Source organism: Bombina bombina, chromosome 4 (genome assembly GCF_027579735.1).
Source record: "Bombina bombina isolate aBomBom1 chromosome 4, aBomBom1.pri, whole genome shotgun sequence".
Lineage (NCBI taxonomy): Eukaryota > Metazoa > Chordata > Amphibia > Anura > Bombinatoridae > Bombina > Bombina bombina.
In genome coordinates, this window is record NC_069502.1 from 799,688,325 (window position 1) to 799,704,429 (window position 16,105).

The following is a 16,105-nucleotide window of genomic DNA, read 5'->3' on the forward strand; positions in this document are numbered from 1 at the left end:
AGAGCGGCAAAGAGAATGACTGGGGGGGCGGAGTCTGAGGGGGAGCTATATGGACAGCTCTGCTGTGTGCTCTCTTTGCCACTTCCTGTAGGGAATGAGAATATCCCACAAGGATGAATCCGTGGACTGGATACACCCTGTAAGAGAAAACGTGTTTATAATGCTATTTATGTTTGCACAATTTTATGAGAAACTTGTAGGTTACTTTACTGGGAGTTCCATGGTCAGACACGTCACACATGTACAGTACCCTCTCCTTTGCTCTGCGTCCAATGTCACCAAGAGAGGATGGGGCTAAAAAAGTTATTCATTCCCCAAAATAAATAAATATATTTTAACAAATATCTACGTCAATATCAGCGTCCCTCAGACACATCACACACGTGCACTCACCTTTGCTCTGCGTCCCTCAGACACGTTACACACGAGCACTTACCTGAATTTATTTTATCACATATTTCCTGCTCTGCAGCTTCTGTTATATTTCTTAGCCACTGATCTTCTATTTGTTCTGTGTTACATGAAATCTTAGCATCTTTTTCACCTGGAAAAAAAAGAATGAATAAATGAATCACTATTTACATGGCCTATATTTAAAAATTACTTTAGTGTGATATATTGTGTAATTTAAGTTAAATAAACCTGAGCCTACATTACTAGCAGTCACATCTGGGCGACACAACCCATGAAATGACATCAGCACAACAGTAAATACAGTAAAGGGAGTTAGCTGGGAATCAGTTACTTTACTTGCTACAAATACAGCCTCAATGTAACCAATCAGAATTCCCATGTGAGATGTATTACAGGGTTTTGTGAGGTTTTTGAAAATAAAATCTATTCACCTGTGCCCTGCATCCCCCATACATGTGACACACGTACACTCACCTGTGCCCTGCACCCCTCAGACACATCACACACGTACACTCACCTGTGCCCTGTATCCCTTAGACGCATCACACACGTACACTCACCTGTGCCCTGCATCCCTTAGATGCATCACACATGTACACTCACCTGTGCCCTGTATCCCTCAGACATATCACACATGTACACTCACCTGTGCCCTGTATCCCTCAGACACATCACACATGTACTTTTACCTGTGCCCTGTATCCCTCAGGCACATGACACATGTACACTCCCATGTGCCCTGTATCCCTCAGTCACATGACACATGTACACTCACCTGTGCCCTGTATCCCTCAGACACATCACAAACGTAAACTCACCTGTGTCCTGTATCCCTCAGACACATCACACATGTACACTCACCTGTGCCCTGTATCCTTGACCTGATCTTTAGCTATCGATGCACTCTCTCAAACTTCCCAAACTCCCCCTTTCCTCTTTCTGACCACCATCTCCTTACTTGCAACATATCATCCCTCCCTACAACTCTCCCTCCTTCTACTCCTCACACCAAACTTCACAGAAGCATTATGTCCTTAGATCAGCAACAGCTTGCTAATTCCCTCAAACCTCTCCTCTCATCCTTCTCCTCCTTTTCCTGCCCTGAACAATCGGCCAGTATAATTCCACCCTCGTATCCGTCCTTGACAATCTCGTCCCTCTTACCATAGCTCGGAAATCACACACTCATCCTCAGCCCTGTCATACTCCTCTGACACGGAACCTATGCAGACCGTACTGCTGAGTGGCACTGGAGAAAATCTCGGAGTTCAGCTGATTTTCTTCATTACAAATTCATCTTGAACTCCTACTATTCTGCCCTAATCTCCATAAGCAACACTACTTCTCTACTCTTATCTCTAATCTTTCTTCAAACCCAAAATACTCTCCTCCGCCCTCCCCCACCTCCTAATACAACTTCTCTGTCAGCTCAAGACTTTGCCAGCCACTACAATAACAAAATCAACTCCATCAGAAATAAAATTAGCTCTCAACATAATTCCATTCCCCCCCCCCTCAAACACTCTCAATCAACCACAACCCACATAACCTTAAACTTAGCTCATTCTCCCCCGTTACTGAGAAGTTTCAGAACTTATACTGCGTTCTCACCTCACTACCTGTCCCCTTGACCCTATCCCTTCACAGCTACTCCCCTCCCTCTCTGCTACCCTTACCCCTATACCAACACACATTTTCAACCTCTCCCTCAGCACTGGTATATTTCCCTCATCGCTGAAACATGCACTGGTCTCACCTATCCTCAAAAAACCTTCCCTTGATCCTACCTCCCCATCCAACTACCGCCTTATTTCGCTCCTCCGTCTTGCCTCAAAGCTTCTCGAAAAACTAGTATATGCACGCCTATCCCACTTCCTTACGTTAAACTCCTTTCTTGACCCATTGCAATCTGGATTTCATCCCCATCACTCCACAGAGACAGCAATTGTTAAGGTTACCAACGACCTACTTACAGCAAAATCAAAAGGCCATTTCTCTCTGCTTATCCTCCTTGATCTGTTCGCAGCCTTTGACACTGTTGACCACCCTCTTTTGCTCCAAATCTTCCAATCCTTCGGCATCTGTGACACAGACCTTTCGTGGCTCTCTTCCTACCTGTCAAACCGTACCTTTAGTGTAGCCTTCTCTGCCCCGTCACTACTTTCTGTCGGAGTACCACAAGGCTCTGTCCTCGGTCCCCTTGTCTTCTCAATCTACACGTCATCACTAGGTTCCCTAATAAAGTCCCACAGTTTCCAATATCATTTGTATACCGACGACACCCAAATCTACTTCTCTGCACCAGACCTATCTCCTTCCTTGCTAAAATGACTAAGTGTAAATATCAGAATAATATTCTATCGCTTACAATATACATAATAATAAGAATTACAAAAATGTCAATATGCATATCTTATTTAACAAAAAGTTTTATATCCCATTCGGAATTTAAACCCTTTGGCACTACAGTCTCCAATTGAAAAATCAAAAAAACTTCCCTTTGTCTGAGAGTTTCCTCTCTGTTTCCCCCTCTTGGGTGTCTGGGAATAAATTGAATACATTGAAATGCCAAAAGGGAAGTATCAGAATGGTGTTCTTTCTTAAAATGAAGTGACACAGGAGTTGTAGAAAGTGGGTCTTCAATGGACCTAAGATGCTCCAAAAATCTATCTTTCAGGGGGCGTGTAGTGAGCCCTACATATTGCTTATAGCACCCCCTGCAGGTAAGAAGATAAATTACAAATGTAGAATTACAAGTGGAATATTGTTGTATCTGGTAGACTTTACCTGTAACTTGGGACTTAAACTCAGTGCCAAACAAGGCATGAGCACAAGATTTACATCTACTGCTATTACATTTATGAAACCCAGGCTTTAGAGAAAGCCAAGTTTCCTTTTTTATTTTTGGCAGCATGGATGGAGACAAAATGTTGCCTAAAGTTTTGGCTTTGCGAGACACAAAGCCACATCCTACCTGTACTGTCTCTCTAAGCCCATCATCAGCTTCTAATATAGGCAGAGAGTCACGCACTATTTTACAAATTTTATGATATTCACTACTGTATGTAGTGATGAATTTTGGTTTGTTCTGTACGGGGTTAAACTCCCTTTTAGTGTCAAACAGTGACTCTATCCAGAGGATCAACCTGTTTTTTGGCCCTTTCAAGGTTATTCTTATCATAACCTCTTTGTAAAAAACGATCAGTTAGTTCCTTGGCATGGAATTCATATCTTGCAGGATTAGTGCAATTGCTTTTAACACAAATGTATTGACTCTTGGGTATAGATACTACTGTATGCCGAGGATGACAGGAGGTAGCATTTAGGATGGTATTCCCAGCCACCTCTTTACGGTACAATTCTACCTCAATACTTTGTTCATCAACATTGGCCAGTAGTTCTATGTCCAAATAGGAAACACTCTCTTTACTGGTTACAGGAGTACATTTTTAATTCAGATCATTATCCTGTAAATACGCTATAAAGGAGGGAATTGTCTCCTCTGACCCTTTCCAGACAAACAACAGGTCATCAATATAGCGACCAAAATATATTACGTGTTCCCTATATGGATTAATATCTCCAAAGACGCGGGACAGCTCCCACCAACCCAAATAAAGGTTGGTGTAGGATGGGGCAAACTTTGCCCCCATAGCCGTCCCGCGTCTCTGGAGATAGTAGTCACCTTCAAACATAAAGAAATTATGTGTAAGCAGAAAATCAATAGATTTAAGAATAAATTCCTTCAATTCGGTATTATAGCCGTAGAATTTGTCCAGGAAAAATTTAACTGCCTCAATACCCTTATCATGAGGTATGCATGTATAAATGGAAATAATATCCACTGAAATGAATGAATACCCTGGTTCCCATTTTAATTTCTCAATCTGTTGAATGACATCACTAGTGTCTCTCACATAGCTCAATAATTTGACAACCATGGGTTGTAAGTAGGCATCAATTATCTCAGAAAGGGGTTCTATTAGGGAACCAATACCAGCCACTATTGGGCGATATCTGTGTGTCTTCACATTCCCTGTCTTTAATATGGGCTGCTCTGTTAAATCTGCGCCCCCCCCTCTACGTATTTTTTTTCTTTGTGTCAGGGGGCCCTTTGGGTTTTTTAGCATAGTATCACTATTATACGTATGTGCACCCTCATTTTGCTGTAATACAAAAGAGGGAGAAGCTCTAGATTGTACTGTTTGTACATCATTCAGTTCTAAATCTGATGAATCATAATCATATTCTGTATTTGTATCTGCAAACTTAACTTTTTTGTTTGCTTGGGTGTTACCTTTCTTGAATTGTCTATTCCTTTTCCTATTCTCATACTGAGGGAATCTATACACTTTATCATTTTCGTAATCAGACTTATCTCCAAGTATTTTTTGCTTCTTAAAATGCCACGGATTATTTTTAAACTCAACAATAACATTCTGTATTTTATCATTATACAATTTGAAATCAGGTCCTTCAGATAAAGGACGAATAAATTCTTGTAACTTCTGTTTCTCAAAACCCAATTGCACACGTAGTTGTTTTTTATACTCAATTAGAAGATCAATGAGTGCTAAAGAATACTCTGTAAGAATGTTATTCCACTTGTTAATAAAGTCCATGTCAGTTACATGAAAGGAGGGAAATTTCTTAATTTGCAGTCCTCTAGGTATGCGTTTAGTCTTTTTATAAATGTTAAAAGTCTTAATATCAAGTTCTAACCTAGAGTCCTGTTTTAGAAGAGTATCCATTCTAAAAAATAAAACTGTCCATGTCCCCATTTTCTTCTTTCTCAATAGCATCACTATTAAACAAATCCTCACAGTCACTGCTGTCTTCATTATCCGGTTTAAGAACAAAACTAGCTGAAGCCATGTTCATGAAAAAACATAATTTATGTAAGAACTTACCTGATAAATTGATTTCTTTAATATTGGCAAGAGTTCATGAGCTAGTGACATATGGGATATACAATCCTACCAGGAGGGGCAAAGTTTCCCAAACCTCAAAATGCCTATAAATACACCCCTCACCACACCCACAATTCAGTTTAACGAATAGCCAAGCAGTGGGGTGATAAAGAAAGGAGTAGAAAGCATCAACAAAAGGAAATTTGGAAATAATTGTGCTTTATACAAAAAATCATAACCACCATAAAAAGGGTGGGCCTCATGGACTCTTGCCAATATGAAAGAAATGAATTTATCAGGTAAGTTCTTACATAAATTATGTTTTCTTTCATGTAATTGGCAAGAGTCCATGAGCTAGTGACATATGGGATATCAATACCCAAGATGTGGAGTCTTCCACTCAAGAGTCACTAGAGAGGGAGGGAATAAAATAAAAACAGCCATATTCCGCTGAAAAAATAATCCACAACCCAAAAAATAAGTTATTTTCACTTTGAAAGAAAAAAACTTAAATCAAAAGCAGAAGAATCAAACTGAAACAGCTGCCTGAAGAACTTTTCTACCAAAAACTGCTTCCGAAGAAGCAAATACATCAAAATTGTAGAATTTAGTAAATGTATGCAAAGAGGACCAAGCTGCTGCTTTGCAAATCTGATCAACTGAAGCTTAATTCTTAAAAGCCCACGAAGTGGAGACTGATCTAGTAGAATGAGCTGTAATTCTCTGAGGCAAGGTTTGACCCGACTCCAAATAAGCTTGATGAATCAAAAGTTTCAACCAAGAAGCTAAGGAAATAGCAGAAGCTCTCTGACCTTTCCTAGGACCAGAAAATAAAACAAATAAACTGAAAGTCTTCCTGAAATTTTTAGTAGCTTCCACATAATATTTCAAAGCTCTTACTACATCCAAAGAATGTAAGGATCTCTCCAAAGAATTCTTAGGATTAGGACACAAGGAAGGGACAACAATTTCTCTACTAATGTTGTTAGAATTCACAACCTTAGGTAAAAATTGAAAAGAAGTCCGCAAAACTGCCTTATCCTGATGAAAAATCAGAAAAGGAGACTCACAAGAAAGAGCAGATAGCTCAGAAACTCTTCTAGCAGAAGAGATGGCCAAAAGGAACAACACTTTCCAGGAAAGTAGTTTAATGTCCAAAGAATGCATAGGCTCAAATGGAGGAGCCTGTAAAGCCTTCAGAACCAAATTAAGACTCCAAGGAGGAGAAATTGATTTAATGACAGGCTTAATACGAACTAAAGCCTGTACGAAACAGTGAATATCAGGAAGAATAGCAGTCTTTCTGTGAAATAAAACAGAAAGAGCGGAGATTTGTCCTTTCAAGGAACTTGCAGACAAACCCTTATCCAAACCATCCTGAAGAAACTGTAAAATTCTAGGAATTCTAAAAGAATGCCAGGAGAATTTATGAGAAGAACACCATGAAATGTAAGTCTTCCAAACTCTATAATAAATCTTTCTATAAACAGATTTACGAGCTTGTAACATAGTATTAATCACTGAGTCAGAGAAACCTCTATGACTTAGAACTAAGCGTTCAATTTCCATACCTTCAAATTTAATGATTTGAGATCCTGATGGAAAAACGGACATTGAGATAGTAGGTCCGGCCGTAATGGAAGTGGCCAAGGCGGGCAACTGGACATCCGAACCAGATCCGCATACCAAAACCTGTGTGGCCATGCTGGAGCCACCAGCAACACAAAAGACTGTTCCATGATGATTTCGGAGATCACTCTTGGAAGGAGAACTAGAGGCAGGAAGATGTAAGCAGGTTGATAACACCAAGGAATTGTCAGCGCATCCACTGCTTCCGCCTGAACATCCCTGGACCTGGACAGGTATCTGGGAAGTTTCTTGTTTAGATGAGAGGCTAAGGAGATCTATCTCTGGAAGCCCCCACATCTGAACAATCTGAGAAAACACATCTGGATGGAGAGACCACTCCCCTGGATGTAAAGTCTGGCGGCTGAGATAATCCGCCTCCCAGTTGTCTACGCCTGGTATATGCACCACAGAGATTAGACAGGAGCTGGATTCCGCCCAGGCAAGTATCCAAGATACTTCTTTCATAGCTTGGGGACTGTGAGTCCCACCCTGATGATTGATATATGCCACAGTTGTGATATTGTCTGTCTGAAAACAAATGAACGGTTCTCTCTTTAACAGAGGCCAGAACTGAAGAGCCCTGAGAATTGCACGGAGTTCTAAAATATTTATTGGTAATCTCGCCTCTTGAGATTTCCAAACACCTTGTGCTGTCAGAGATCCCCAAACAGCTCCCCAACCTGAAAGACTCGCATCTGTTGTGATCACAGTCCAGGTTGGGATTCAAGGATATTAATTGTGATATCTTTGTATAATCCCTGCACCATTGATTCAGCATACAAAGCTGTAGAGGTCTCATGTGAAAATGAGCAAAGGGGATTGCGTCCGATGCTGCAGTCATGAGACCTAAAACTTCCATGCACATAGCCACTGAAGGGAATGACTGAGACTGAAGGAGCCGGCATGCTGTGACCAATTTTAAACGTCTCTTGACTGTTAGAGACAGAGTCATGGACACTGAATCTATCTGGAAGCCTAAAAAGGTGACCCTTGTCTGAGGAATCAAGAAACTTTTTGGTAAATTGATCCTCCAACCATGTTTCCGAAGAAACAACACTAGTTGATTCGTGTGAGATTCTGCAGTATGTAAAGACTGAGCTAGTACCAAGATATTGTCCAAATAAGGAAACACCGCAATACCCTGTTCTCTGATTACAGATAGTAGGGCACCCAGAACCTTTGAAAAGATTCTTGGAGCTGTTGCTAGGCCAAATGGAAGAGCAACAAATTGGTAGTGCTTGTCTAGAAAAGAGAATCTCAGAAACTGAAAGTGTTCTGGATGAATCGGAATATGAAGGTATGCATCCTGCAAGTCTATTGTGGACATATAATGTCCTTGCTGAACAAAAGGCAGAATAGTCCTTATAGTCATCATCTTGAAAGTTGGTACTCTTACATAACGATTCAAAATTTTCAGATCCAGAACTGGTCTGAACAAATTCTCTTTCTTTGGTACAATGAATAGGTTTGAATAAAACCCCAAACCTTGTTCCTGAGGAGGAACTGGCATGATTACCCCTGAAGACTCCAGGTCTGAAACACACTTCAGAAAAGCCTGAGCTTTTACTGGATTTACAGGGATGCGTGAGAGAAAAAAATCTTCTCACAGGAGGTCTTACTTTGAATCCTATTCGATACCCTTGAGAGACAATGCTCTGAATCCAATCATTTTGGACAGTTTTTATCCAACAATCCTTGAAAAACCTTAATCTGCCCCCTACCAGCTGAGCTGGAATGAGGGCCGCACCTTCATGCGGACTTAGGGGCAGACTTTGGTTTCCTAAATGGCTTGGATTTATTCCTATTTGAGGAAGGCTTCCAACTGGAAGCAGATTCCTTGGAAGGAGGATTGAGTTTTTGTTCCTTATTCTGACGAAAGGAACGAAAACGGTTAGAAGCCTTAGATTTGACCTTAAGTTTTTTATCCTGAGGCAAAAAAACTCCTTTTCCTCCAGTGATAGTTGAAATAATAGAATCCAACTGAGAACCAAATAAATTATTACCTTGGAAAGAAAGGGATAGTAATCTAGATTTAGATGTCATATCAGCATTCCAAGATTTAAGCCACAAAGCTCTTCTAGCTAATACAGCTAAAGACATGGATCTAACATCAATTTTGATAATATCAAAAATTGCATCACAAATAAAATGATTAGCATGTTGCAGTAAGCGAACAATGCTAGATATGTCAAAATCCAATTCATGTTGCGCTAAATTTTCCAACCAGAAAGTTGATGCAGCCGCAACATCACCCAAAGAAATAGCAGGTCTGAGAAGATGACCTGAATATAAATAGGAGAAATAAAAAACAGAGGGGCGCCTCATGTGTGGTATAGTCTGATTGAAGACATAAGAAAAAGCAACAGAATAGCCAAATGAGTACTCACATACTCCACGAGCACACTCATGTGCTGGTAGGGGCAGGCTGTAGATTTAGATGGGTGTGACAGCTCACCCGTTCAAGGATACTTCCAATACTGCAGTTCTGCAACAGGTGTAAAACAAACAGAGAGCACTATATGTGCAGACCATTAAGGATGATACATAAGAATGTGCTTTATAGTATAAAGTGGGTACTCACATACTCCCAAAGCACACCAATGTGCTGGTAGATACAGGCTGCAGATTCAGGCAGGTGTGGCAGCTCACCCAAACAAACGATCTTTTGGTATTGATGCAGTGAAAACAAAGGCAGGTTTAATGCTTCTCAGTAGCTGTGCACTTAGTAGTGATTGCAGGCAGACGGTAGGAAATGAGATCCACTCCAAAAGTAAAAATTTGCAAATATTTATTAAAAACAAAAATTTAAAAACACCAGGGTTGTTATACAAAGTGGATTACAGGGTCACCCAGTTGGCCCCAATGATTGCAAAGCGTTTCTCGGTTGGCAAACTGTTTCAACAGGCATATGATATGCCTGATTGGAAGAACTAGGAGAAATTTTTATTTCTCCTAGTTCTTGCCTGGATCATCCGGTTGAGAGGAGGCAGCCGCCGCATAGCTATCAACTTATTTGTAAAAAGAGACATTTTCTTTCCTGTATATTCCAAAAGGGATTTATATAACCTTATATTGATATATTTTTCACCTCATAAGATAACATTAGTTTGTTTAAGTTTTAAATTGTCTTTAAGGGTTATCAATAACTACCATCTGAATTGTATACCATTCTGCGCCCCCTCCACTGTGATTTTATCACGTATTAGACTGAATATAAATAGGCCTTCCTTAGATAAGATTCAAGTTTCCTATCTAAAGGATCCCTAAAGGAAGTGCTATCTTCCATAGGAATAGTGGTACGTTTAGCAAGAGTAGAAATAGCCCTATCAACTTTGGGGACCTTTTCCCAAAACTCTATAGATTTTGCTGGTAAAGGATACAATCTCTTAAACCTTGAAGAAGGAATAAAGGAAGTACCTGGCTTATTCCATTCCCTAGAAATCATATCAGAAATAGCCTCAGGAATGGGGAAAACACCTGGGGAAACCACAGGAGGTTTAAAAAACAGAATATATGTTTACCTGATAAATTACTTTCTCCAACGGTGTGTCCGGTCCACGGCGTCATCCTTACTTGTGGGATATTCTCTTCCCCAACAGGAAATGGCAAAGAGCCCAGCAAAGCTGGTCACATGATCCCTCCTAGGCTCCGCCTACCCCAGTCATTCGACCGACGTTAAGGAGGAATATTTGCATAGGAGAAACCATATGATACCGTGGTGACTGTAGTTAAAGAAAATAAATTATCAGACCTGATTAAAAAACCAGGGCGGGCCGTGGACCGGACACACCGTTGGAGAAAGTAATTTATGAGGTAAACATAAATTCTGTTTTCTCCAACATAGGTGTGTCCGGTCCACGGCGTCATCCTTACTTGTGGGAACCAATACCAAAGCTTTAGGACACGGATGAAGGGAGGGAGCAAATCAGGTCACCTAAATGGAAGGCACCACGGCTTGCAAAACCTTTCTCCCAAAAATAGCCTCAGAAGAAGCAAAAGTATCAAACTTGTAAAATTTGGTAAAAGTGTGCAGTGAAGACCAAGTCGCTGCCCTACATATCTGATCAACAGAAGCCTCGTTCTTGAAGGCCCATGTGGAAGCCACAGCCCTAGTGGAATGAGCTGTGATTCTTTCAGGAGGCTGCCGTCCGGCAGTCTCGTAAGCCAATCTGATGATGCTTTTAATCCAAAAAGAGAGAGAGGTAGAAGTTGCTTTTTGACCTCTCCTTTTACCAGAATAAACAACAAACAAGGAAGATGTTTGTCTAAAATCCTTTGTAGCATCTAAATAGAATTTTAGAGCGCGAACAACATCCAAATTGTGCAACAAACGTTCCTTCTTCGAAACTGGTTTCGGACACAAAGAAGGCACGACTATCTCCTGGTTAATGTTTTTGTTAGAAACAACCTTTGGAAGAAAACCAGGTTTAGTACGTAAAACCACCTTATCTGCATGGAACACCAGATAAGGAGGAGAACACTGCAGAGCAGATAATTCTGAAACTCTTCTAGCAGAAGAAATTGCAACCAAAAACAAAACTTTCCAAGATAATAACTTAATATCAACGGAATGTAAGGGTTCAAACGGAACCCCCTGAAGAACTGAAAGAACTAGGTTGAGACTCCAAGGAGGAGTCAAAGGTTTGTAAACAGGCTTGATTCTAACCAGAGCCTGAACAAAGGCTTGAACATCTGGCACAGCTGCCAGCTTTTTGTGAAGTAACACAGACAAGGCAGAAATCTGTCCCTTCAAGGAACTTGCAGATAATCCTTTCTCCAATCCTTCTTGAAGAAAGGATAGAATCTTAGGAATCTTAACCTTGTCCCAAGGGAATCCTTTAGATTCACACCAACAGATATATTTTTTCCATATTTTGTGGTAAATTTTTCTAGTTACAGGCTTTCTGGCCTGAACAAGAGTATCAATAACAGAATCCGAGAACTCTCGTTTTGATAAGATCAAGCGTTCAATCTCCAAGCAGTCAGCTGGAGTGAGACCAGGTTCGGATGTTCGAACGGACCTTGAACAAGAAGGTCTCGTCTCAAAGGTAGCTTCCATGGTGGAGCCGATGACATATTCACCAGATCTGCATACCAAGTCCTGCGTGGCCACGCAGGAGCTATCAAGATCACCGACGCCCTCTCCTGATTGATCCTGGCTACCAGCCTGGGGATGAGAGGAAACGGCGGGAATACATAAGCTAGTTTGAAGGTCCAAGGTGCTACTAGTGCATCTACTAGAGTCGCCTTGGGATCCCTGGATCTGGACCCGTAGCAAGGAACCTTGAAGTTCTGACGAGAGGCCATGAGATTCATGTCTGGAATGCCCCACAGTTGAGTAATTTGGGCAAAGATTTCCGGATGGAGTTCCCACTCCCCCGGATGCAATGTCTGACGACTCAGAAAATCCGCTTCCCAATTTTCCACTCCTGGGATGTGGATTGCAGACAGGTGGCAGGAGTGAGTCTCCGCCCATTGAATGATTTTGGTCACTTCTTCCATCGCCAGGGAACTCCTTGTTCCCCCCTGATGGTTGATGTACGCAACCGTCGTCATGTTGTCTGATTGAAACCGTATGAACTTGGCCTGTGCTAGCTGAGGCCAAGCCTTGAGAGCATGGAATATCGCTCTCAGTTCCAGAATATTTATCGGTAGAAGAGATTCTTCCCGAGACCAAAGACCCTGAGCTTTCAGGGGTCCCCAGACCGCGCCCCAGCCCATCAGACTGGCGTCGGTCGTGACAATGACCCACTCTGGTCTGCGGAAGCTCATCCCCTGTGACAGGTTGTCCAGGGACAGCCACCAACGGAGTGAGTCTCTGGTCCTCTGATTTACTTGTATCTTCGGAGACAAGTCTGTATAGTCCCCATTCCACTGACTGAGCATGCACAGTTGTAATGGTCTTAGATGAATGCGCGCAAAAGGAACTATGTCCATTGCCGCTACCATCAAACCTATTACTTCCATGCACTGCGCTATGGAAGGAAGAGGAACGGAATGAAGTGTTTGACAAGAGTTTAGAAGTTTTGTTTTTCTGGCCTCTGTCAGAAAAATCCTCATTTCTAAGGAGTCTATTATTGTTCCCAAGAAGGGAACCCTTGTCGACGGAGATAGAGAACTCTTTTCCACGTTCACTTTCCATCCGTGAGATCTGAGAAAGGCCAGGACTATGTCCGTGTGAGCCTTTGCTTGAGGAAGGGACGACGCTTGAATCAGAATGTCGTCCAAGTAAGGTACTACTGCAATGCCCCTTGGTCTTAGCACCGCTAGAAGGGACCCTAGTACCTTTGTGAAAATCCTTGGAGCAGTGGCTAATCCGAAAGGAAGCGCCACGAACTGGTAATGCTTGTCCAGGAATGCGAACCTTAGGAACCGATGATGTTCCTTGTGGATAGGAATATGTAGATACGCATCCTTTAAATCCACCGTGGTCATGAATTGACCTTCCTGGATGGAAGGAAGAATTGTCCGAATGGTTTCCATTTTGAACGATGGAACCTTGAGAAACTTGTTTAAGATCTTGAGATCTAAGATTGGTCTGAACGTTCCCTCTTTTTTGGGAACTATGAACAGATTGGAGTAGAACCCCATCCCTTGTTCTCCTAATGGAACAGGATGAATCACTCCCATTTTTAACAGGTCTTCTACACAATGTAAGAATGCCTGTCTCTTTATGTGGTCTGAAGACAATTGGGACCTGTGGAACCTCCCCCTTGGGGGGAGCCCCTTGAATTCCAGAAGATAACCTTGGGAGACTATTTCTAGTGCCCAAGGATCCAGAACATCTCTTGCCCAAGCCTGAGCAAAGAGAGAGAGTCTGCCCCCCACCAGATCCGGTCCCGGATCGGGGGCCAACATTTCATGCTGTCTTGGTAGCAGTGGCAGGTTTCTTGGCCTGCTTTCCCTTGTTCCAGCCTTGCATTGGTCTCCAGGCTGGCTTGGCTTGAGAAGTATTACCCTCCTGCTTAGAGGACGTAGCACTTGGGGCTGGTCCGTTTCTACGAAAGGGACGAAAATTAGGTTTATTTTTGGCCTTGAAAGACCTATCCTGAGGAAGGGCGTGGCCCTTACCCCCAGTGATATCAGAGATAATCTCTTTCAAGTCAGGGCCAAACAGCGTTTTCCCCTTGAAAGGAATGTTAAGGAGTTTGTTCTTGGAAGACGCATCCGCTGACCAAGATTTCAACCAAAGCGCTCTGCGCGCCACAATAGCAAACCCAGAATTCTTCGCCGCTAACCTAGCCAATTGCAAAGTGGCGTCTAGGGTGAAAGAATTAGCCAATTTCAGAGCACGGATTCTGTCCATAATCTCCTCATAAGGAGGAGAATCGCTATCGATCGCCTTTACTAGCTCATCGAACCAGAAACACGCGGCTGTAGTGACAGGGACAATGCATGAAATTGGTTGTAGAAGGTAACCTTGCTGAACAAACATCTTTTTAAGCAAACCTTCTAATTTTTTATCCATAGGATCTTTGAAAGCACAACTATCTTCTATGGGTATAGTGGTGCGTTTGTTTAAAGTAGAAACCGCTCCCTCGACCTTGGGGACTGTCTGCCATAAGTCCTTTCTGGGGTCGACCATAGGAAACAATTTTTTAAATATGGGGGGAGGGACGAAAGGTATACCGGGCCTTTCCCATTCTTTATTTACAATGTCCGCCACCCGCTTGGGTATAGGAAAAGCTTCTGGGAGCCCCGGGACCTCTAGGAACTTGTCCATTTTACATAGTTTCTCTGGGATGATCAAATTCTCACAATCATCCAGAGTGGATAATACCTCCTTAAGCAGAGCGCGGAGATGTTCCAACTTAAATTTAAATGTAATCACATCGGGTTCAGCTTGTTGAGAAATTTTCCCTAAATTTGAAATTTCTCCCTCAGACAAAACCTCCCTGGCCCCCTCAGACTGGTGTAGGGGCATTTCAGAACCATTATCATCAGCGTCCTCATGCTCTTCAGTATCTAAAACAGAGCAGTCGCGCTTACGCTGATAAGTGGGCATTTTGGCTAAAATGTTTTTGATAGAATTATCCATTACAGCCGTTAATTGTTGCATAGTAAGGAGTATTGGCGCGCTAGATGTACTAGGGGCCTCCTGAGTGGGCAAGACTCGTGTAGACGAAGGAGGGAATGATGCAGTACCATGCTTACTCCCCTCACTTGAGGAATCATCTTGGGCATCATTTTCATTGTCACATAAATCACATTTATTTAAATGATAAGGAACCTTGGCTTCCCCACATTCAGAACACAGTCTATCTGGTAGTTCAGACATGTTAAACAGGCATAAACTTGATAACAAAGTACAAAAAACGTTTTAAAATAAAACCGTTACTGTCACTTTAAATTTTAAACTGAACACACTTTATTACTGCAATTGCGAAAAAGTATGAAGGAATTGTTCAAAATTCACCAAAATTTCACCACAGTGTCTTAAAGCCTTAAAAGTATTGCACACCAAATTTGGAAGCTTTAACCCTTAAAATAACGGAACCGGAGCCGTTTTTAACTTTAACCCCTTTACAGTCCCTGGTATCTGCTTTGCTGAGACCCAACCAAGCCCAAAGGGGAATACGATACCAAATGACGCCTTCAGAAAGTCTTTTCTATGTATCAGAGCTCCTCACACATGCGACTGCATGTCATGCTTCTCAAAAACAAGTGCGCAATACCGGCGCGAAAATGAGGCTCTGCCTATGATCAGGGAAAGCCCCTAGAGAGTAAGGTGTCTAAAACAGTGCCTGCCGATATTATTTTACAAAAATACCCAGATTAAATGATTCCTCAAGGCTAAATATGTGTTATATATGAATCGATTTAGCCCAGAAAATGTCTACAGTCTTAATAAGCCCTTGTGAAGCCCTTATTTACTGTCTGAATAAAAATGGCTTACCGGATCCCATAGGGAAAATGACAGCTTCCAGCATTACATCGTCTTGTTAGAATGTGTCATACCTCAAGCAGCAAAAGACTGCTCACTGTTCCCCCAACTGAAGTTAATTCCTCTCAACAGTCCTGTGTGGAACAGCCATGGATTTTAGTAACGGTTGCTAAAATCATTTTCCTCATACAAACAGAAATCTTCATCTCTTTTCTGTTTCAGAGTAAATAGTACATACCAGCACTATTTTAAAATAACAAACTCTTGA

General features: G+C 41.8%; 1 protein-coding gene across 1 annotated transcript in view; it reads right to left on the reverse strand.

Annotated features, from left to right (window-relative positions):
* The window catches only part of LOC128657017 (oocyte zinc finger protein XlCOF6-like), a 119,111-nt gene that overhangs the window by 53,312 nt on the left and 49,694 nt on the right, over positions 1–16,105 (reverse strand). The window contains exon 9 of the mRNA XM_053711241.1: positions 437–544. Within this exon, the coding sequence (XP_053567216.1) occupies positions 437–544 (108 nt within the window). The remainder of the gene's footprint in view (positions 1–436; positions 545–16,105) is intronic.